Genomic DNA, 23,401 nt, shown 5'->3' with positions numbered 1-23,401 from the left:
CTCAGCTGTCTGCCAGGAGAGACCGACCCTCAGCACCTTCACAAAGCAGAGCCAGGCAGGCACCGCAGGGCGCTGGGAGCGGGGTTCTCCAGCCACGAGAGGGGGCTCAGAGAAGGCGCAACGGAGCCAACCCGAACATCTCATCGGGAAAGGTTCGCAGTTCGGTTTGGCTACAGCAGGTAGAGCTGGAAGGGAGCAGCCTGCGGGCCTACAGGCATCGCCCTCCACCGCGGGCCGGTACGCGGGCGCCGGCCCGGAGGACGGAAACCCGCGGGACCCGGCGGCTGCCGCGACGGTGTCACTGCGTCCCCGCACAGCTCTGCTCCTCGCCTCGCGGCTCCCGGAGCTGGTGCCGCCTGAGCACCGCCCGCGTCGCCTGGGGACGGCCAGGCTCTGGATTTAGCTCCGGGAGAGACTGGAAACCGCCTCTCTGGAAGCTCAGCATCCTCCTGGCCGCCTCACTGGCAACTGCGTGGGCGGGAGGGCAGCTGGACCCGCCAGATGCGGCCTGGTTTCCCTGACAGACGGGGCTCTTCTCCGTGCCAGCCATTTCTCTCCACCCTCCCCCGTCCCCCCAACAGCCGCCTCATCCTCCCAGGCCCCCGCACCGGCACGGCGGGCTGCCCCCGCGCTCCCCGGCCCGCAGACGGGGCCGCGGCCGGGCGGTGCCGGCTCCTCACGCCACACTCAGCAGCTCCCCCCCCCCCTCCCCGGTCGGCGGGCGGGATCCCAGACCGAGGCGGCGCGGCGGGGAGAGCGCTGCGATGGCGGCCGAGCGGGAAGGCGGGCGGGGCCGCCCCGCGCGCAGGGGCCGCTGGGAGCTGTAGTCCGGGTCGCGCCCAGGTGCGGCGGCGCGCGGGGGCCGCCGGGAGCTGCGTCCGCCCCGCGGGCAGGTGCGGCGCCGCCCGCGGGAACTACATGTCCCGGGATGCCGCGGGGCGCGGGCGGCGCGGGCGCGGCGGCGGCGGCGGCGGCTGCGGCTGCGGCGGGGGCGTAGCGAAGATGGCGGCGGGGGCGCTGCGCCCCGCTCCCGGCTGAGGCGCGGCGAGCTCCCTGCGCCTCAGTGCGGCGGCGGAGATGTCGGAGCCGGAGCACCTGGGCGGGAAGCGGGCCGAGTCGGCGCGGCTGCGGCGGGCCGAGCAGCTGCGGCGCTGGAAGGGCTCCCTGACGGAGCAGGAGCCGGTGGCGGCGGGGGGCGGCCGGGGCCGGCACCGCGGCGCCGGGGGGTCCCGCGTCCGCTTCGAGGAGGGCGCCGTCTTCCTGGCCGCCTGCTCCAGCGGGGACACGGAGGAGGTGAAGCGCCTGCTGGGCCGCGGCGCCCGCATCAACACCACCAACGTGGACGGACTGACAGCCCTGCACCAGGTACCGGGACCCCGGGCTCGGGGCGGGCGGGAGCCGGGCCCGGGGACGGGGGGCGGCCTGGCGGTCCCTTCCCTTCGCCTGCCGCCGAGCGAGGCTTCCCCCGCGCCCCCCACCGAGGCAGCCGGGAGGGGGACGCGGGCTGCGGCTCGCTCTGCCCTCGCCGCCTCAGCCCCGGAGCGGGGCGGGGGACACGCACGAAGATTTCAGACGGTTCCCCTGCTGCTGGCGGGGGAGGGCAGAGCGGTACCTGCAGCACCAGCGGTTGGTTGTTTATAAACAAAGCGATGACAGAAAGCTTTGATCTGAGCCTCATCCTGCGTGTTTAGCGCGAGTCTGAAGCAGAGACCTAGTTTGGAGGGAAGCGTGGTAGCAGATTCCAGTCGAGCAGCTTGATGTACCGAGTTCTCACAGGGATATTAAGTAGCTTAATTAGCAAAATAAAGCGTTGGGCTGGCAGAACTGCGAGCCGGGCTAGGTGGCTAATTTATTAATTTTTGGAAAACTTCTGACTTTGTGCCTGGGGTCTGCTGAAATAGCAGCAGTACTAGGAAAATTTCCTGGGGGGTGTGCGGTTTTTGCAAGGTCAGAAGTGTCTCATCAGCTTCTGTGTTTGTGTTCTGTCAGAGTCGCCTTGAAACTCCCCAAATGCTCTTTGGCAACCTTTGCATAGACCAGAGAGTGCCCGCATCTCAGATGAGCGATGCAGATTCTATTAATACTCATCTAAATGTGCTGAAGATCATACAAAAGTGGTCACAGAAGTTTGCTTCAGAGTGGTAAAGCCTTGCCTGTCTAGAAACATGTGCTGTGTTTCGTCTGTAGCTTTTGCTGTCATTGTGTAAATGAACAGGAATGTAAGGGAGCATGTGAAATTGCTACCCTTTAATATTGGGAAAGCTGTTGCTATCGAAGACTGATTCAGAATTTAGCAGGGCATGTGAAATCAGTGTCCCAGATTGTTGCATCTGGTCAGTGAAATGAATCTGATTTGAATCCGGGCCAGCCTCAGGAAGAAAATTTTCTTAGCTCAAGATCTTGTAGATTAAGCATGTAGTGTAGTGACGGGACTGGGAAGAGAAGCACAGTCCAGGAATAACATCTGGAAATAATGTGTTTGTAAAGAATAATGCTTTAATAGCACAAATAGCAGTACAGTAATTGAGTTGATTAGGCTTTCTTCTTTGCTGGACTGGTATTATTGAACTGAAGCATTTGGGACATTTAAAAGCTCAGCTCATAAGCTTGCTTGCTCATGGCTGTCAGTGAACAAGGGGCAGTGATATTGATTCATTTTGTTTTGGAGTTCCAAAAATAAGTTATGAAGAAAAGAGCATAGCAGTTTATGGACCGTCAGGTTGAATAAGACTTCAGTTGGCAAAGGAGTGAACTTTGTAATGGCTCAGATTTTTTTTTTTTTAGTATAGCAATAGCAAATAGATTATGCTGCTTAAGGAATCTCCAATACAGCATGTATACATTTATTATCAGATAAGTAATCATATAGAGACTAGTAAGAGCCAGTTACTGAAGAGCTGGTTATTGAAAGCATTTTGACAAGCAAGAAGTCTGAATCTAAGGTGGATAGAAGTATGGTAGGGTTGGGATGACTTCATGAGGGCTTTCCAGCCAGGATTGATTATGATCTCTTCAGAAGTATCCGGGTATATTGCTGATGTATGTAATGTAACGCTTGGCCAAAAGCGTATCTTGAAGTGCATTGGATTCATCAGACAATGGGTGATTATCTCTGCAAGGTCAAACTTCTTGAATATATGACAAGCCATATATTGACAAGCAGGCTGCAAATGTAATTCTGTATACATAAAGAATTGTGTCTTAGGAGCTAAGTATCAGGTAACATATTGAACAGTAACACCTAAGGCTTGATACTTGGAGGAGCATTTTGATGAGTGAGTAGTCATGCAGATGCTAGCTGTACAAGCAAGTCTCTTACATGAAATATTTCTTCAGAATCTTTACAGTAAGGGGAGTTGACCTTATTTTGAATTTAATAAAAGCTTTGTTCCAATGTCCTGTTGATGTATTAACATTTTCTCATCTGCATATCTCAGCACCAAAGAGTGCTGAGATGTTCTTGCACACCCAAATGGAACAAACACTGATTTGTTAGAGGTTTTGTTGTACATGTGCATCTTGAGTCTGTGAAACTGTATCAGATGAAAATGTTTATTATCATGGTTGAAGAGGTTGTTATGAGTTCCTTATCACTGAACATGTCCAAAATATGTTTGTTTTCATATTACTTGGGGAACGATACTCTCTGTGGTAAAGTGTCAGCTGAGGTCCAGTTAGGTTGAGGGTCCCCTGAGTGCTGGTTGACAAAAGAAATGAATGTAGTACACGTGAGGATTTTTTTAATAACTTCTCTTAGTATTAGAAACATAACATGAGATATAGGGCAGATGGTAGTGACTGTCTGCTCTCGTTTAATACTTGTAAAACCAAACAGCCATGCAGTGAGGAAGGAAATCCTACACATTGAAAAGAGTTTGCTTTGTTGAAGGAAAGATTGGGTAAAATTTTTTTTTCTTTGGTTAAAGAACTTAATATTAAGTGAGGCTTGCTCCGTATGAGCAAATGTCTTTTTAGGTAATGGAAGGGTTAACAAAGTCAATTGACTTAATTTGTCAAAGTCGGCATCTGCTTCTACAAAACCTAAGACCAATCTTAGAAATCGGGTTTGTTCGAAGTGCACAGTGGCCCCAAATGCTGCGTGGTGTTCAACAAAGGTAAAATTACACTTTCTCTAGTATCTGGGCCACTATGACTAAGAAGCATTGTGTACTTGCTGGGTGAGAAGCTGTCTTTGCTATTTATAGCTATGAAGCTGTATTTGGAAAATAACCTTTTAAATTACAAGTGGTGTTTCTAAGCCTCCAGATTGCGTCGTCCTCCTCTTTGGAGGCATCAGGTGCAGCATAAACTTACACCACAGGCCAGTGTCTGTTATCTGTATTGTGGCTTCAGTTATACACGTATCTTTACGTTAGTGCCTGCAAAATGCTTCTGGATGAACATCAATCCCGTATTTTCAGTGATTAACTTAACTCATCGAATATAGTGTATTTTTGGCAATGGTTTTGTGTCTAATGCAGAATGGAAAGGGAGATACTAGCTAAATGTGAGTGAACATCTAGAAATCATCAAGAAAACTGCTACCAGTAGCTGAAACAAACTATTGGTCGCAGTTGAACTTCTTTAGTGTTTGGAGACGGTGGGAAGTGGGCATGAAATGGTCCCTCTTCCTCCTGAGCAACAGATGAAACCAAAGAGTAAACTTTTATAAAAATTGAGTCTTAAGGGAAAAAAATTCTGATGCTGCTAGTCTGGAAGGCATCTCCAAATGTGATGGCCAGTGCTTGTTTGTCTTTAAGGACTGGTTCACAAACCATGACAACAGAAAAGATTGTTTATCCTTTGTCTGCCCTTTTATGATTTACCTGCTGTTTCCCTTTTGCGTGTTCCCTGGAGAAGTGAGTTGCTCATGAAATAATTTCTGAGTTTCTGTCATTTACAATACTCTTAAAGTAGCCTGGCACTTGCTTTTGACTTATTTTCAGGTGCTGGGCACCTGTGGTAATTCAGAAGCTGCTTCATGAAAAGTCAGGTACTTTGTGCAGTGATTCTGGGTTAGATAGTGGAGGCTGTAACCTCTCTGGCAGTCCCCATTTAAGTTATTCCTGCTTCTAAGCCAGAGCTGTAAAACTGCAGGCATGTCCAGTTGCTCTTCAGGGCTTTATAAAGAGGCATCCATGTCAAACTAAAGCTGGTCAATTTGTGGTTGCTGCGCAGCAAATTTGGCCCTTTACTTGCTTCCAAATGTTGTGTGCAGTCCTAGCAAAGCAGAAGGCAGCAGAATTTTAGGACAGTCCAGAAACACAGCCAGGGCTAACGCATTACAGACCACTCACCCTAATCACAGCAGTCTGGAGACAGTTGGAAGAATCATTGAGGTGCTAACTCCCCAACAAAATCCAGGAGACTGAGGGGAAGAGAGGAATCTTGTGTGGATTGGTGTTTTTTCTATCTAGGATATCACTGCTAGAGAGCATGGAGCAAAGGGTTGGAACTGCAGTAGTGGCTGAAGTGCCCTGGGTTGGTTTCACAGGATAGCTGAGAGAGATCCAACAGTCATTAACTACACAGAGTGCTCATACGGCAGCAGCTTCTACGTGAAGTTTCTTAATTACCAAAAGGTAAAAGCTAGCTTGTGCCTTGAATTGTGAGGATATAACACAACGTACAGTGGCATGAAAACTCTCGAATGAAGTATTCAGGTACTACATACACATATGTTTGGGGCATCACAGCTGTACTTTAAGGTAGTTTAGCTTCTGATCTTTTAATTGGTAAGGACAGTGTCATACATTGGGCTGCATTTTTTAAGATTGGGTGGCTGCATTGCCTAAAAATACATTAATCTTAGGAAGAGAAGTTTATCTAGGGAGAGTCATACCTTTTCCACCGCACTCTGCAAAGTTTCTTTCTGAAGGTATGCTTCTGCCAATGAAAATGGAAGTTGCAAGCTGTTTGTACTGTATTTAATGCTGCTCATCAAGCTGAAATATGACACTGTGAAAAATAGGGTTTATCACTAGCGTAAGTGAAATACTTTTTTGAGGGTTTCACTTATAAATGGGAATACAATAGTATGTACTCTGAATAAAGTGAGAAAGGCTGGAAGCTACCTACGATACACCAGGAATTTATTAGACAAAGCTAGTTAAAATCTGAAGTGCTGTTTTACCAACCTGATGCTTTTATTTTCTTGCTTTTGGCTTACTCAGTCCCTCTTTTGGCTTGATGTTTTGTCCCTGTGGGTTAGTTCAATTGTCTGTCCCTTGCATCTCTATTTCAAAACAATCTCCTAAGTGGGCAGCATTAACTCTAGACTAAACAAACTAACCTTGAACTGAAATGAGTTAGAGCCTTGGAGAATTGATTGCTCCTTGTAGCAGTTGGAGGAACTCTTCCTTTGTTTTGGTTAGGGGCAGTTTCTCAACTGGTTAGTTAGGCTTCTGGAAACTGAAGCCAACCACAGCATTCACTCAGCTGCTGGATGCTAGGAGGAAACTTACTCTGTTTTAGTAAGTAGATGCGTATTTGTGATGGGAAATGTGCATCTTCATTGTTTCCTTCCTCAACCTCTGTTTATCCTATCTAGCGATTAGATGAGTCAAGCTCTGTTGCTGCCCATAAACAGCGAGCAAGTGAACTGATAGGATTTTCAGTTACAACTTCCTTTATGGCAGCAGCTAGAAGTGATGACCCTGGTCCCTTAGTGCTGTCTGTGGAAAAGTTCTCATCTCTGCAGCAGTGCTGCTTGGATAGTCCAGAGCTCTGGCCCCACATGGAAATCTCCTTTGGGAAGCGAAGGTATTTTAGGGAAGGCTTGTTATGCTTAATATATGCTGAAAGCCTTCTGACTTTCGTAAATAAAATTCTTGAGCCTGAATTAGAGACGGAGACAAGTTTTTAATGCTGCATACTTGTCTGAATCAACATTGTTTGATAAGATTGAAAGCCAGCTCAGCAAAAAATGCAGGAATGAGCAATGAATGAATGCAGTGCCTGGAACGGTCGCTGTTCCAGAGCGATATCTTGCAGCTCCTGTTGGCATGGCTGAAACTTGCTGAAACATTAAAGGCAACATTTAAGTGCAGAACTCTCTCAGCTGTAACCTAGATGAAACTACTGTCATCCTGGTATTATTTTTGCAATTTATAATGCCTCTTGCTTATTTTAAAAGTGAGTGTTAGGGGCTGGGAGCTGCTTCTATTACAAACAGGTTTAGAGACTTAGAATTCAGATTAGGTACTGTGGGGCTTGTGAGACATCTGAAGCACTGTGTGTTGTAACATACTGAGATAATAACTGACTAATATTAAAATATAAGACTTTTGAGTTGCTATGTTAACTCTCAATTGAGGATTATTATATACCATAAGTCAAAAAGGCCTGTCAGACTGCATATTAGAGCAATCTTTTTAAGAAGGTTGAGAGAGGGGAATATTATGTAAGTGGTTGTATAAACTGAGATTTTTTTCTTTCTAACTTTTGAATGCAAATGAGGGCAGGGGGAGCATTAAATACTCTGAAACGTCTACTCTGCTTTTTGAAAAATTGTGTTTGTGCGCAGGGCTGGGATAAAAAAAATGAACAAAAGAGAAACCCAGACCCTTTCAGGGGAATAGCAGCCCCCACCCTCCAGTTGCAAGCTCTCCAAATGAGTGAACCGTTTGACCTCGTGATAATGGTATGGCCCCAGCACAGTGAAGGTGCCCAGTATAAATCCTGGGATCTGAGTCTGCAGTTTATTTTCAGCTGTCCTTCTGAAGGGAGGTGCAACAGCTGTCCCTGCAATCTCCTTTATTGGGCTGCAGCAAACTGATCTGCACAGGGATGAAAGGTGCAGCTCACAGGAAGAGGTGTTCAGTATGCCTTAGCAGGAAAATTTCAGTTTATAAGAATTTTGAGGGAACGATTTGGTGGTGATTTAGGTGCCTATTTTTATGGGGCTCACTTCAGCATGAATGGATTTAAGAACAACTTCATAGTGAGTATAGTCTATACAGGCCTGTGCAGAGAAATGTTTCAAGCTGCTGTCAACTTCTTGAAAACGGAGGGTGATGTGATCTGCCTGTGCTGTTGGGGCTCTTCAGAGCATGACTGTGATGGAGCTCCAACCTGCACAGCTTATAGGTGCCAAATTTTATTTCCTCCCCTCAATCCAGAGAGGCATCTCTTGCTGTGGTAGAACCGGACCAGTCTTCGATACTTAATTCTTAAGACATGTTTTTCAGAGGAAATTTGCTTTTCTAGATTCCCAAGCTAGTGAGAATGATATCCCGCACTGCTGACAGCAAAATCCAGAGAGGCCTCTCTTTCCTCATCAAGCTGTTGACAATCATGAACATCAAAATTCCTGATTCAGACACCTACACAATTTCTCATGACAGCGTTCATGTGTAATAATTGCAATGTACAGTGCTTAAAAATGACTAGTATTTTAGAAAATATATTTATGTGCACTATTGTTAAATGTTTTCATGTTAAATAAATTTTTGAAAGATCAGCGTCCCAGCTTTAAGCTCTCAGCTTAAATATAGTCTTTGTTCATCTGAAAATAACTGAAAATTCACGCTTTAAGAGTAAATGGTGTGAATTTTTTAATGCTGTTTTTTCTTAGTAGTTTGTTTCCTGTAGCTGAAAAAAACAGAACAGTTTTAACTTGTAAGAGTCTCACTAGAAATGTTTCCATAATACAATAAGCTGACCTTGCAGAGGGACACAAGCAGTTTCAGCATTGCTTTTCCAGCATTCAGCTTTGCTCATAAATCTTTGTGAAATGTACAGAATGCAGAATGACCACCTGCCATTAGCCTTTTATGTGTCACTGCCTTTTCAGGGTAAAACTAAACCTGGCCCCTCTCTGATACTCTGAGCCGGAGCATTGATTTGCCACAGTGATTGCTCACCATCCATTTCTGGAATCTGTCTGAAGCCACCACCTATTTATAATTTGTCATTCCTCGCTGTCTTAGACAGTTAATGTGATTTCGTTACAAAGCTTTATGCTTTTTTAAATCTGAAATCATGCAATAGCAACAACTCGTAGTATCAGGCCTTGTCTAAACACAACTGCTGGTTTAGCAAGAGATGACTCTAACGGTGATTTAGTGAACTGATGCGACTTTGTGTGTGGGCTCTGCTGGCCTAACCTGGCTTATGTCTGTTTAGTTTTGACTTGTAAATATAATACCGTAACCCAAATGGATGTAAACCAGCTTGAAGCTGGTAGGGCCCGCACACAGAGCTGTGCTGAATTAACCGTACTGTTTTTTGTGCTTGAATTGATGCATCCTGAAGTACTGCTGCAATGGTTTCATTCTGAAGTCAAAGTATGAAGCAGGGTTTCTCTTCCTTTTCCAGGATTTGAATTTGTATGGATTGTCAGCCTTACCCAAAACAATTATTAATTATGCATTGATCTTGAGTGACAACTTGATACTTCGTGCGAGACATGTTAATAGGGATTTCTCCCTTGGAAGATTGCTGGGGCAGGTGAACTCTGACCCAGCAAGCTGTGAGTAATGGGGCTTGCTTTAATTGTTTTGGTATATCCAGGACACTGCTCTGAGTTACATCATTAACAGAGACTCTGCCTTTGCCAACAGAAATCATCAGAATGTTTACCTTAAATACCGTTGTGGTTTTGGAGGATGAAATGTTCTAAATTTTTATCTAACAAGCCATTTTTCTACCCCATTTGCTGTCTGGTTTCTGTAAGCGAGATGACATGCTCTCCAGTGTAGACAGGTTTAGTGTTTTTGTGGATAACAACCAAATCTGAGCTAACTGGTTGCATTAGCACAGCCTACACCTGTCCAGGAAGAGGTGCATATCCTGTGCCCGGTTAGGAGTTTAACTGCACCCGTGACAGTCATACAAACACTACAGACTTGCCAAGTGTCTGATTTAATTTTTTTTTTAAAGTGATGTGATCATGCCAGCAGAAGTTCCTGTGCTAGCAAACCACATGCCATTGCTTGGGTCTTTAATGAACATCACAAGTGATGTTCCTACTGTTGGTATGATCTACACATTGCATTTATATAACCATTTCAGTTACCAAAAATGATTACACTGGTAAAGATGCTTTCAAAGCAACTTGATGGCACACACAAAATGTTACGTTCTAGCCTATTACCACAACATCTTCCTTTTTTGATGCAAGAGGTGGTTTTTAAGCAGTCTACAGCAAATTTTTCAAGCAGAATTACGAATAGTGAGCTGAAATAGCTCTCTAGAGAAGGTTAGAAAGTGCTGCTGACTTGCTTCCAAAGGGAGTAGTGTCTAGGTTAAACCTTCAAAGCTGGCTTCATCACTTGATGCTGGCTTTCAGTTCTCGTTTTGCTTCATGCTTCTTCACCATGTTCTTGGGAAACCGACTGAACTACACCATGCTCCAGCCAGCTCAACTGTGTGCCGATATTCTCATCAGTCTTGTTAGCTTTTAGGGGAATCCATGCACAAGCTTTGAAAGGTAGAAGCTGTGTTCAAAATTGCTGTTTCAAGGACTTTTGAGAAGCAGAAAGTCAATGTTGTGTGTCAGAGTCTCTTCTAGACAGTTATATTGATAGTCCGTAAAAGCAGTTATCTTGACTGCCTCTCATCTGTCTGCTCTGCCTCCCTGAGAACTTGGCAGGTCTTTTTCTACAGAGTTGCTTTACAGCCAGTTGCCCCAGTCTGTGTTGCTGCAAGGAGTTATTCTGTCCCAGGCGCAGGACTTTCCATTTGCCTTGGTTGACCTTCACAAGTGCTCCATCAGGCCACTTCTCCAGCCTGTGTAGGTCCCTCTGAGAAGGATCTCCTGCCCCAGCCATGCCAGCCAGTTTGGTATCATCTGCAAACCTGTTGAGAATGCTCTCTGTCCCATAATTGGTGTTAATCAAGTTTGTTAATGAAGATATTGAATTGTATTGGCCCCAGTATCAACCCTAGGGATGCCACTGGTAATCAGCTGCCAGCTGGACTTTGTGTGGCTGATTACCTTTTGAGCCTGATATTCTAGGCAATTTTCCATCGCCTTATAGTCTGCTTCTGTCTCGCCAATCTGCTTATTAAGAATACTGTCAGAGATGGCGTCAAAGGTGTACAATGCTCACTCTCCCATCATCCACCCAGCCAGCTTGTTATTGTGGGGGGCAATCGAGTTAGCGAAGACTTGCCACTGGTAAATCCATGCTGGCTGTTTCCAGTCACCACCACCTCCTGCATGCAGTTGGAAATAGCTTTCAGGAGGATTTACTACATAGCTTTTCCAGGGACCAGGGTGGGACTGATAGGCCCACAGTTCCCTGGATCCTTCTTACATGATGGGTGGTGTTTGCATGTCATCAGGAACCTCCCTTTGTCACCATGACCTTTGAAAGATGGCAGTGACTTTGCAGTGACATCAGCCAGCTCCCTTCTCAGCTGTGTCTGCATCCTGCCTGGTCCCAAAAGTGTTCCATGGCCATTCCTTCCCCTTTATTCCCTGGGTTGGGGCTCTGGCGCTGCACAATGTAGCTAGCAGGACCAGTCTGCTTTTCTTGGGAACTGTCCTTAGTCCGTTCCTTCTCACATGTGTGCCAGTCTTGTCATACCAGACTCCTCAGCTGCAGTGCTTCTGTAGTGGTGTGCACTGCATGAAACTTCAGTCTTACTTGCCCTTAGCTCTTTGCAGCAACTATCAGATGCTCCTGTGCACAGCAAACTAAACATTTCCAGGGCGTTTTCATGATTTCCTTATCTCCCTGATTTTTATTTTTTTTTCCCCTTCTAAAACATTTAAGTTTTAAGGTGAGGTCCCTGCCGGGAGGGAAATAGGAGGGGTTCTTTCTAGTTGACTTGACTCTTAATTTCTTCAGAGTTCAGTCTTGCAGGAACATGGCTAGTGAGCAATTGCTATCGTCTCATACCTGCAATGCCTTCCCTACTTTTTGGTGCAAACTTGCACAATTACTTCACCAACGATTCAAAACTGCTTACCTGTCAGCACCAGTTCAGTTTTAAGGCATGTCATGATCTCTTTTCATCAGGCGTAGACATGCAGTAAGTAGTACTGCCAGGTAATATCTCCCAAGGGAGATGATGACTGTAGATTTCTGTTTCTTACTACCACTTTGGTAAACGCTTCTTAACCATCTTGCAGTACAGACATCAATGGCCCTTAAGGCTAGGGGTATTCTCTTATCTTTCTTGGCTGCCTTAATTTTATTAATGGGCTTAGCAATTGTCTTCCAATTGCTGAAGAATGCTTCATGCTGATCCCATGTGCAGAATGGCTGATGCTGTAGGAAATGCTATAAAGCAAGCTGAACCATCCTTTTTGGCTTGTGAGTTCACTTTAATGGAGCCCTTTTTACTTTCAGTCCAGCTACCTATTTAATCACTGCTGCACTTCAAATATTAACTGTTGCTCAGTGCCATCTGAGTATGGAAAGGGGGGGGCAGGAGGCACTAGGATAGAGATTGGGCTCTGTGGAGGGGCATGAGTAGCTGTAGCTGTTGCAAGCAGCCCATGAGTGATGGCTACTTGGTCCCTGTGGATCAACTGCAGGAGTGAGCAGCCACAAGCTAGCAGGGCAAGCTTGTGTCCTTGCAGCAAGCTTGTGTCCTTGCAAAAAGAATGTCTTAAGGTCCAGCTTTCCTTAACCTTAGCACCCACGCGAACTTGTGAAGAGTCAGACAGGGCTGTTCAGCCCCATATACTCAGCCTGTGCCCAGCAGACAGATATGCTACCCTGGGGAGCTGGGTTTAAGAAGCAGCTTTAAGTGCCAAACCTTCATGCAGGCAAAGCACTGCTCCTGCCAGCATGTGAGGAAACCTGGCTGGTGGGTAGGACTAAACAGCTCCTGTGATTTGTAGACCAGGCTTTCTGCAAGCCAGGGCAGTGAGGGGAGAGCCAGTTTTGACAGCCTAAATCCCTCCCTTGGACCAAGCTGAACAGCCTCTGGCTAAGAGGAGAAGGAACCGGTGAGGAAAAAGCACTGTTTGACAACTTGTTGCTCTGTATTCCTTTCGAGTCCTGGGTGGGATCTGACTCCTGTTTGCTGTTCCTGGGCAGTTCTACAGTGTGCTGGCTGCTCCTGTATCCCCTAGGTGTGTGTGCTGCTGGACGCTTTCTGGACCAAAGGTGCCACTTCAGGGGTTTGGACTGCCCTGGAGCTATTGAGCTTGTCTCTAGTTCCCATGTTGCTTGCCATTTGTTTCCCAGACCCTCTGTCACTTAGCTTCTCTCAGTCTAATTAATTTGAGGGGAAAGCTGAAAGGCAGTACAAGTCCCCTGCAGCTCCTCAGAGGCTGTACTTTTCATCCAAGGTCTGTTCCCAGTGTGAGGTGAGTTGCATCTTAGATACTGGGTGTGTTAGACCTCTGCGGAAAGACTCAATACATAAGCCTTCCAACTTTCAGCTAAGATTATCTGCACCTCTCCTCCTAGAGTTTGCATCCCTTCCCTGTTCACACATATGTTCCTCAGTCTCTCCTCTTATACATGGAACTGGAAGGTGGAATATATTTAGAGAGGTGGGCGCATGAGGGCGAATGTATTTGCAGACAAATAGAACTTATGCAAACTTCTGCATATTGTATCTATGGAACAGGGGGACTTGCAATAAAGAAAATTGAAAAGTGATGATTTAGTGGAATTTAAATCCTAATTATTTCAAAATTGAAAGAATGATACATTGTTCCTTGTGACATATCATCTTTTATATGGGGTGACCTGTGTGCTTTCTCCTCTCTATCATAAACCACGGTAATAAATATATGCTGTGTTCAGGGAGCACACAGTATCATTTTTTATCTGGGGAGTATTGGGAGAGTCTGAGTCTTGGATACAGCTCAACTAAATAGTTTCAAATGACAAATCTGTCCCAGTTTTTGCCATTGTGTGCTGAACAGTTTTGTATTGCTTCTCAGCAATACTGCGTCTGCCTGCCTTCAGTCTTTCCTGTAGAAAGCTCTTGTAAAATAAAAAATAAAAATTAAGCTTTCTGAGCTTTATCAAGCTGCAGTATTGACAGAAGAGGTTCCAGAACTGCTCAGACAAATGAAAAGTGTTGGGTGTTCAGCATCAGCTGGTATTTGTTCAGAAGGAACTGGCATATGAAGTCACTAAGCTATTATCCATTGTGTATAACATACCACTTAAACCAACTACCAGAGGACCATCCCTGCAGCAGGACCATGTCAATGGGAAGTGACAGTTCTCCATGTGGTGCTAGTTTCCAGAAAGGACTCCAAGAAGCAGCTGGGAAATGATAAACCCAAAGGAGTCAACAAGCATGTGGAGAGGAGAAATCTGGTTGAGGTGGTATGTTTGGGTTTCCAAAAGGCCTTTGACAAGGTCCCTCTATGGAAGCTCTAAGAAACAAAGCTGTTGTGAAGTAAAAAGAGATCTTATAATTGATTAATTACTGTCTGAAAGAGATAAAACAAAGGCTAGGAATAAAAGATCAGTTTACAGGAGGAACGGGAGTTATCCTGTGCATCTCCCCTGGAGTCTGTGCTGCTCTGCACACCCATATGTGAGATGGAAAAGGGAATCAAGAGTGAGGTTACAGTTTGTTGATGGTGCTGCATATTCAGGATAATAAAATGAAAGCTGGCAGTGAAGGGTTTCACAATACTGGCTAATTTGCTGATAAAATCGCTGGCAAAATTTGGTCGGTAAATGGGAAGTAATATTTATGGGGAAACAGTGGATTCCGATCCAGCTGTTACAGACTGGAAGAGGTTTTCTGGGGATTTAATGTGATAGCATAGAAGTACTGCAGTGGGTAAAAAAGCAAATCAAACATTAGGAATTATTAAGGAATAAATAAAGTAGAAGTCATAAAGCCAGTATAAGTTCATGTTGCCCCATCTGTAGATTAGTATGTACAGTCCTCTTACTACCATCTCAAAAAAAAAAAAAAATGTAGTCAATAGAAAGATACCGGAAATAACAGCAAGGTGATCAAAGTCATGGAGTAGTTTCCATACAAGGAAAGATCAAAACTGTCTATGATTCTTAATGACTGGTGGAAAGCCACAAGCACAGATATCATAGAGGTATCCAAAATTACATGTTAGATGTGATTAGGAATGTTTGCTTTTCCCCCCAAGGAAGAATTAAAAGGACATTGGAGTTTGAAAACAAATATTTTTTCATCCAGTGTAAAATTCAACTGTGGAACTAACTGCTTTTGGACATAGTTCATGCCAAAAGCTTAGATATGTTCGGAAACTGCTTGATGGGTATAAATTCTAACTCTGTAAGTTAAGCTACAGATTGCCAGACTCTAGGATAGTGTGGCTGGAAGGTTCCCTCTATGATATAAAGAATAATTAAAAAGGCATTATTTATTACAGATTAGAGTCAAGTAGAGAAATAAGATAGGGGAAAATTAATAAGGCCAAATACCTTCTCAAATGTTAAAGCAATAGTTTTAAAATTAAAATTGGCCAGGTTGGATGGGGCTTTGAGCAACCTGGTCTAGTGGAAGATGTCCCTGCCCATGGCAGGGGGTTTAGAACTAGATGATCTTTAAGGTCCCTTCCAACCCAAACCATTCTATGATTCTATGAAAATCAGCAATTTTTAGAAGTCTAAGTAATACTATATTGCATAAATGGTGGGCAGTTATGCTTTATATTTAATAGGCAATTTTATTGAATTTTTGGGTAACTTGCTGCAGTGGCGTGAAGATTACACTTCGTAGCGACCTCTAAGCTAGAAGAATATGTATATGTATGGGATATCACCTTGCTAATCCACAAGTTTTTGAGCCTTTTTCTACTCCTGGCTTGCAGCAGCCTTAACTAATATATCTGACTGAACACAGTAACTAGGTATTCTTCTAAAGGATGGATTTCATCTTTACTTAATGGTTTGCACTAGCTTTTCTTTTCTTTCTTGGATGACTGACAAGCAGAATTTGACCTTCGCAGCCTTAAATGGTTTGTCTTTTAAATTGATATCACTGGAGTTATTCTGAACAAGCATTCCCTCACGCTGAAAAAGATAAGTGGTAAATTTGTCTGTCTCTTGATGAGAGACTTCAGGACCGTGCCAACCTGTATGCCAACAGAGCCAAGGTTTAAACCTCAGAGCATATTGCATGAGTTATTTTTGATCCCTTATTAATAGCTGCTATAGAAGGAGCCCTACGCTTATGGCCAAATATTGTCTTATAGCTATTTCGAGTATTGGCTTGTCTTCAGTCTACAACTCAGTCAGTCCACAAAATCCATTCTTTTCCATTTAGTTTAGGTGCTGTTAATCTTTAAGAAAATTGTTCAGCATTGCACAAACTGAACAAGGAACAAAGATTTGATTGTAGTCATTGGGAGGGAATCCATGTGCTGACATTATGCCCAGTTTCCTGTACATTGTGCTAAGTGACTTAAAAATGCAAGTCCTGTCCAAAACAAGAACTGCTGCATTAGGGAAAATAAGACCTTTTAATGTAATCTGATTCCAGGGTTATCTCTTAAAATACAGTGTTATGGTGATGAAACCCTCAGAGTCATGGAGATTTGGGGATACCTGTTGTTGACAAAGCTACCAGCTCTTTTTTTATTTATTTATTTGTTGCTATGGCCTGGTCTCAGTTACGCTAACCACTCACCCCTTCTCCAGTCTATCTAAACTGCTTTCCTAATCCTTTGGCTTCTTTGAGCAGTGCTTTGATAGTTCTTCTGTTGTATGATGCTGAAAGCTGCATCTCTCCCTATACCATTTGTTTGGCTTTTTGTCATTTGCTCTTTCTCAGACCCGTCTGAGAAGGACCAGTCTGTGCTGTCTCAGCGGTGAGGGCAGTCTGCTGCAGTTGTGGAGTTAGAGTTGCAGGGCTGGAAGAGAGAACAGAAGACCTTCTGGTCCAGTCCTCTGCACTAAGGCATGACCAGGTTTAGCAGAGCTTTTTCCAAAAGACAGTTAACTAATCCGTTCCTAAACATCTTCACAAAGAGCTCGTGTGCACCTCCCCTGGAGTCTGCTCCAGTGCCTGGCAAGTGGAGCAGTTAGGGAGCATTTCTCAGTGTTTGACCCAATTCTGCTTTCTTCCAAATGAAACTGAATTCTTTGTTTTCCTCTGGTTGCAATTTCTTTCCCTTTCACAACAGGCTTCCCACTACTGGAAGACTCTGTTCTCTTCAAATTATTTTTTTCTTTTACCTAGATACAGTGAAGCTGGTTTTATTTAACCTTTCCAACTAGTTGATGTCTTCTGAACTTGCAGTGAGCCTTGTTGTTCTCCTCTGTGCTTCTTAGGAGTATGTTGCTTTCAACTTGAGTGTGATAACTTAAGTGGAGATCTCTCCAGCCCAAGAATAATTTTCTTCAGGGCCTTACTAACAGCAGTTGTCTGTAATGTATTCCAGAAAGAGATTTGCTTTCTTCTTCAGCAGCACCCCACTGAGTCATTCAACCATGCCTTAATTACCCAGTGGGGACAGAGATGAGGGGATGGTAAAGCAAAATTAGAAGTAATGGTATAAATCATTAATGCTATAACAATATATTTAGTAAATGTTGCTTTGAAAGGTTAAGACCCTAAGCAAGCAGTGTGCTCCCTGCAGCATGGGAGCTGTCGGAGCTGGCGTGGCGCGTTGGCCGAAGTGGCTGAGACCTGGCAGGAGCAGAGTTGCCCTCACATGAATGAGACCTGTCACACAGCAGCATGGTGGCTGGGCTGCTTTCAGCCCAGCCTGTCTTGAGTGGATATCTAGTCAGTGATCCACTCTGATTCTGTGTCCTTTTTGTCCTTGTTTTGCCTTTAGATGTCTCCCACCTAAGTGTAGGAATTTCCCTGTTATGCTTTGTTGTAAGAACATTTGTCAGGAATGCTTTGAGTCTGGGTTCTGGTCCCTGGAGCTCTGGGTTCTGGTCCCTGGAGCTCTCCACCTTCTCCACTTTGGTTTCATCTCACACCAGTAAAACGTCATCTGTTTCAACATTTTTGTTGAACAGGAGGAACAGAGCTGGGCCTTGTTAGTCTGTGCTGATGAGACTTTCAGATGAGTGTTTACACAGGCTCAAGGTTTTGCAGTCTGTGCTGAATCCTGTGCTTTCCTACGTAGACCAAGTCCCTGCTGGCACAGCTGCAGTGGATCGAGGTTACAGCAGAGTGTGGAGTGGATGTAGAGTGAGCATCCTGTTTTCCCCAAATCTTTTACAACTTGTTCTCTTCTTATCTTTTTTTAATTCTTCTTTAGCCAGATTTTTTTTTCCCAAAGCATTGTTTATTTCTGTGGTGCCCTACAAATAGCATAAACCATATTTGTGATGCCACAGAAATCCATAAGAAATGCTTTTGGAAAATGAGGAAGGTTGCTTTTTTTTTTGGTGGTTTTTTTTTTCCCTTTTTTAAATATAATCTTTTTCTAATTCATGTCCCATTCATGTCTACCACATCTTTTTTAGTTTTTGAAAATAGAATTTCTCATGATACTGAAAATTGAGTGCACCATTACATAGGGGCCTAATGATAGTTTCTGTTTTGTTTTGTTCCATTCCAAATAATTCCTAGAATTTGCTTTGATTTCTGAGCTTGGAGCTGATATTTTCCTAAAGCTATTTGTTATAATCCTAAGAGCTTTTTCCTAAATGGCAGTAATAAGCTCAGAGCCTTTCATTTTGTTATATGACATTAGGTGTATTTTTTTGCCTGTGATTCATTCTGCAGTTATCTGCATTAAATTTCATCTGCCATTTTATCACCAGTTGCTCAGTATTGTGAGATTCTTCAAGTTTGTCCTTTTATTTACCCTCTTGAATAGTTTCATCAGCAAACTTTATCACCTCACTAATCGCCTCCTCTTCCAGATCCTTTATTTAGTACGTTTGGCAGCACAGACCTCAGGAAAGATTTCTGCAAAGATCTCCAGGGGGAAACTCTATCACATATTCTGGTCTCCCTATCATGAAAATATGTTGAATCATGCAAGGATCTTCCCTCTTATCCCTGTAATTCAGTGTCTTTAGGAGCCTTGGTGAGGGACCTGATGAGAAGCCTTTAGGAAGTCTCTGTGGATTGTATCACTTGGATCCCCCTTGCTTTTGTGCTTATTTACCCTTTGAAGGACCCCAGCGGCTTGCTGTCATATGACTTCCCTCTGTAAAAGTCTTGGTGGCTCTTTTCCAAAATATCACAATTTCCCATGCATCTGCTATTCTGTATTATACCATCTGCTAATGTAAGCACCAGCAGCTTGGTTCTTTTTGGGTTTGGTAAGATCTCTCCCTTTCTCTATTGCAGGAGTTTCCTCACTTCCCAGTGACTCTTGCTTTCCATCTTCTCGGCCATACACTGAGGCACTTGCTGCTTGTCCATTTGTCTGGTCCTACACATAGTGATGACATGATTTCCAAGAGCAATACCCAAGAAGTACTGCTGTCCAACTTTCTAACATGAGCCATTTTGTTTCCAGAGCCTTTCTGGCTGTGTGTCTGTCATGCCTCCAGCAGGCAAGTCATCACACAGTTCCTGGTTATCACACCCATCTGTCTGTATGCCTGATCAGGAAATCACTTGCTCATGGCCTAGCTCTTGCTTCAAGCTGGGAACCCACCCCGCAACCAGGAATGTGTCCATGGTCTTGAGGACATGCAGTCATGTTCCCAGCGAGACAGACCCATCTGCTCGGGAGGATTGTTCTCCCAACCATCAGCTCACTGCTTCCTTCTGTGAGGTCTTCCTCTTCCTTCACAGCTGGCACGGAGATGGGGCTGCATTGTGATACCTCTGAAAGTTGTCCTGCATGATGCTCTTTGCTTCTCTTCTCTCTTCAGCAGAAATGGGGTGATCCACTCAGAAGTGAGACTGTTTCATGGCTCTGGCAACTGGGCTTTGTCAGCAAACCTTGCCCTCTCCTAAATTTCTCCTGTTCACCATGCAGGTTATGGTACTTTGTTTCTGAGGATTGGCTGGTGCCACCCACCTGCAAGGCAGACTAATGCACAGGTGACACAGTGCAATAAACATGGAAATCACCATCCTCTAGCTGCACTTGCACCAGGTCTTGTTTTATTTTAAGGATGAGTAATTGCTGTAGTTCACCTGTAAGCCTAGTCAGTCTGCCTGGCTGCTGCTTCTGTAAATGGTAGTTACAGAAGTGGAGAGCTTGCTCTCCCCCACCACTCCTCCCTTTGCTGTGTCCATTTCTGGCTACGTCCTTTTTTCGGCACCTGCTAGCCAGGGCTGTGTGACACTTTAAAAGTCCTGACAGAGCACTCAATCAGCAGTTCACACTGGGCTGCCAGTATCTAAACCATTCAGGGCATGTGCATGGTGTTGGAGCAAGTAGCTGGGTTTACTCTTATGAAAACATAAAAGTTTGCATCAGGTCTGTATTTCTTTGATCACAGAGACCACAGTTCTTGATTAGACTGAAAACGTCATTAGTGTCACTGGGGAAAGTAGACACCTTAGTTGTGTCCATCTTTCAAACTAGCAACTTATCTGGCGTCATGCTTTGACAAGAGTTCAGTGCATGGCAGCATCCTTAATACACTTACAGTGCTCAGTTACTCTATGAAAGCATCTGTGCAAGGGTCTAGCAAAGAACTATCAAGCAGCACTTGTGCCTTCTCAATGAACTTATTCTACATGTAATTTTCTTAAATAGATCGCTTGTTCTCAGTACCATATTTGCCACCACCTCTCTTTTCCCATGGGCATCCCCAAAGGACAGTCCCTGACCTCTGCTTGGACTGCTGATGGCAGTATGAGGGTGATATGCTCAGAAGGCATCAGTGAATGATTTTGTTACTGGTGGCCATGCTGAGATTTGCTTTAGTTTGTTTGTCACAGGATTAAAAAAACCCCAAACCAACAAAGACACTTACCTGGACTGGAAAATGACTGAGCAAGCTGCTGAATATCTGTCTAGCGATGATTTTTGCTGAGCCCCTAGGAGCACACAGGGCTGATAATTAGAGAGTATTTAGCCACCTGAATCTACAACTGCAAAGAAGAAAATTTAAATTTTTCCAGGCACTGCAGCACTGGCAATGAGAATGAATAAGTAGAATTATTGAGTGTATGTTTTTCTTTTTATAAACCATCTTTTTTTTTTTTTTTTTTTTTTTCTGGCCACAAAGGTGAGATTGAGATCTTGAAACAAAACTGATGTGGCTGCAAGACAATGATGTGTGTGGAAACCAAGGGCCTAGTGTTCTGCTTCTGAATAAACTGTCTATGAATCCACCAAAGAAATCTCCTCTTTCTTATTTGCAGTTGTGCTGATGTGTTTCTGCATATAGCTACTGTTTTCATCATCTTCACCCTTAGTGCTAATTGGGCACTTCTTGGTATTTGCAGGAGCTCATGGTACTTCCCCTGTGCGAGCTTTGCTGTGTGTAAGGAAGAGCCAATTTCTGTGAAAGCAATACTAGCCCTGGAGTGACTTTTTTGCTTTCTCTGTTGACAAAACAAGTTTTTCCCTGGGCCTTATGCGGCGTGAGCTGTCTGTCCTGACATAAGCAAGACGTCCAAGTGAATGGTTATGTGGCAGCTTAAGACTATCTCAGTCCTGCCCTTCCTGCTGCTCTTGTCATATGCTTTTCCTATCAGTGTAAGTGCTTGTCCGGTCCCACTGTGAGCCGGTTTAGCTCCTGGATCTGTTTAGTGGAGTATCAAATGAGCATCAGTGCCCCTTGCCTGGGGAGAGGGTCTGCTGACCAGGTGTAAGACAGGGCAGGATGAAGGCAGCCCTGGCTTCAGCCAGCAGACCCTGCTGCAAAATCCTACCATGGGAGAGACTAAAGGAAGCCTGAAGTGACCAGCAGAGATTTCTCTGTCTTTGAGGTCTATAGTTAGGTAACCCAGGTCTCATCTTTAGTTTGCCAAGTTGGAGCTCAAGTCATTTGCAGCTGTTTTTTCATGTCTCTGACCAGTTAGAAGAAGACCTAGAGAGACTCTTCCCATAGAGGATTGTTTGCTGGAGCACGGAGTGGCCTTGCCATGCCTTCCTAACCCATCTCACCCTTCTAGCAGGTATGGTGTGAGTGGAGTAACCTTGCCTAGTGGGCTGAAAAGTGATTTCCCCCCTCCCCCCCCTCCCCCCCCCCATTATTGACAAGGTTAGTCTTCATTTGGCATTGGCCGCCATATGCTGCTCTGCAACCTCCAGTGGCCATTCAAGACAATGGGGTGAGTGTCAGCCCTGGGCTGCAGGAGACCACATTAGTTTGGCTGAAGCTAATCTAAGGTTGCATCTTGGAAATTTAGAATATGTTTATGTAATATAGCTGATGGCAGAAACCACATATATATTTTGCTTGCATTTTAAAAGCGCCTTTAGGAACTGCGTTAAATAGGTACAGTGTTATGACTGGTGTAGCACCTGTAGAGCTGAAGAACAAGGGGGTTGTTAGCAGAACATTTCTTTGCTAAGCAAACCTGCAGTAGCTACATTTCCGTTTTCCACACAGGAGTGAAATGCTTGTGAGCTTTCTAATTATGAAATGTAGAGTTATTTCAGGCAGGAACTAAAATTTCAGTAATTTAAGGGCAGGATTTTATATATGCTGTCTTGATCCAGTGCCAGAGAGCTCTGGCTGAGTGGGAGAGAAATGACATACTTAGTGGTCAGAATGACTAAACTGGTGAGACTTGAAAAGCTAATGCTGCTCTACACCATTAGAAAACTGGCAGTCCCTGCTTTTTAGTGACAGAAAGACTATTTTTAGTGTTGGCAGTTGATCAAGTACTGGACTCATTTCAAGCTCTTCTCAGATGGTACAACGTATTAGCCTCCAACTGCTGTTGAAATAATGGGTATTAAAAATCATGTTGGAATTAGGAGGATGAAGATGATGAAAAGGAAGGGAGTAAAATGATAATCTAGATTGGATTTTAAAGTCAGTCCCACGTGGCCTGTATCTGGTTTAGAGCTATGCGTTCTGGTCTGTGAATGCAAATGGCAAACCAGTCCATCGACTGCAGAAGAAAAGCACTGTGGAAGTGGAAAATCACTGTTTTGGGTCCTGTTTGAATGAGAGGTGAATTAAGTGTAGGTTGCTGGACACATGGGAGCACAAATAATATGAGGCTGGAGGGGTTGGCATAAGGGGTTGATCCTTGTTGCTCTTTGCATAGTGAAATACTTCTATCTGTGGTCCTTGCTGATCTTCCTAGATTTGCCAAAATGCTATTTGATTAGAAATGTTAAATGAGGGGCAAAAAGATGGCAATCCTGCATGCCTATGCCTATCATCTTAGCAGAAGTAAAAGCAGGGCAATTTAGCTTTTTTCCCATTTTCTTCCCATTTCGGTAACACAGAGTGTGTGAGTGTCCAACTGACCATCTCTTTCTTTACAGTGGTGGCTCCTGTTTATCCTAAAGAAGCAGAGTTGGAAGCTTTGGCATGCCGAGGGCTACCTCAGTGAAAGCAGATAATGTACCAGCCAGTGGTGAAGTGAAGCGTGGTGCTTCGGCATTCACTGGCAATATTATGGCTGCAATAGCTAAAGCAGA

The 23,401-nt window shown here is 44.6% G+C and overlaps 2 protein-coding genes across 6 annotated transcripts in view; one reads left to right on the top strand and one right to left on the bottom strand.

The window, feature by feature from the left end:
• The window catches only part of CSRP1 (cysteine and glycine rich protein 1), a 256,472-nt gene that overhangs the window by 20,458 nt on the left and 212,613 nt on the right, over positions 1 to 23,401 (bottom strand). The gene's annotated exons all lie outside the window — the stretch shown is intronic.
• PPP1R12B (protein phosphatase 1 regulatory subunit 12B) overlaps positions 967 to 23,401 on the top strand; it is a 124,945-nt gene continuing 102,510 nt past the window's right edge. For all 5 annotated transcript variants that reach the window (XM_052814967.1, XM_052814966.1, XM_052814964.1 and 2 more), the window contains exon 1: positions 967 to 1,365. In XM_052814967.1, coding sequence (XP_052670927.1) covers positions 1,078 to 1,365 — 288 coding nt within the window. In that variant the 5' untranslated portion in view covers positions 967 to 1,077. The remainder of the gene's footprint in view (positions 1,366 to 23,401) is intronic.

Source organism: Harpia harpyja, chromosome 19 (genome assembly GCF_026419915.1).
Source record: "Harpia harpyja isolate bHarHar1 chromosome 19, bHarHar1 primary haplotype, whole genome shotgun sequence".
NCBI classification, from domain to species: Eukaryota; Metazoa; Chordata; class Aves; order Accipitriformes; family Accipitridae; genus Harpia; species Harpia harpyja.
The sequence above is the reverse complement of the archived record's forward strand: the minus strand, read 5'-3'. Positions and strand labels throughout refer to the sequence as shown.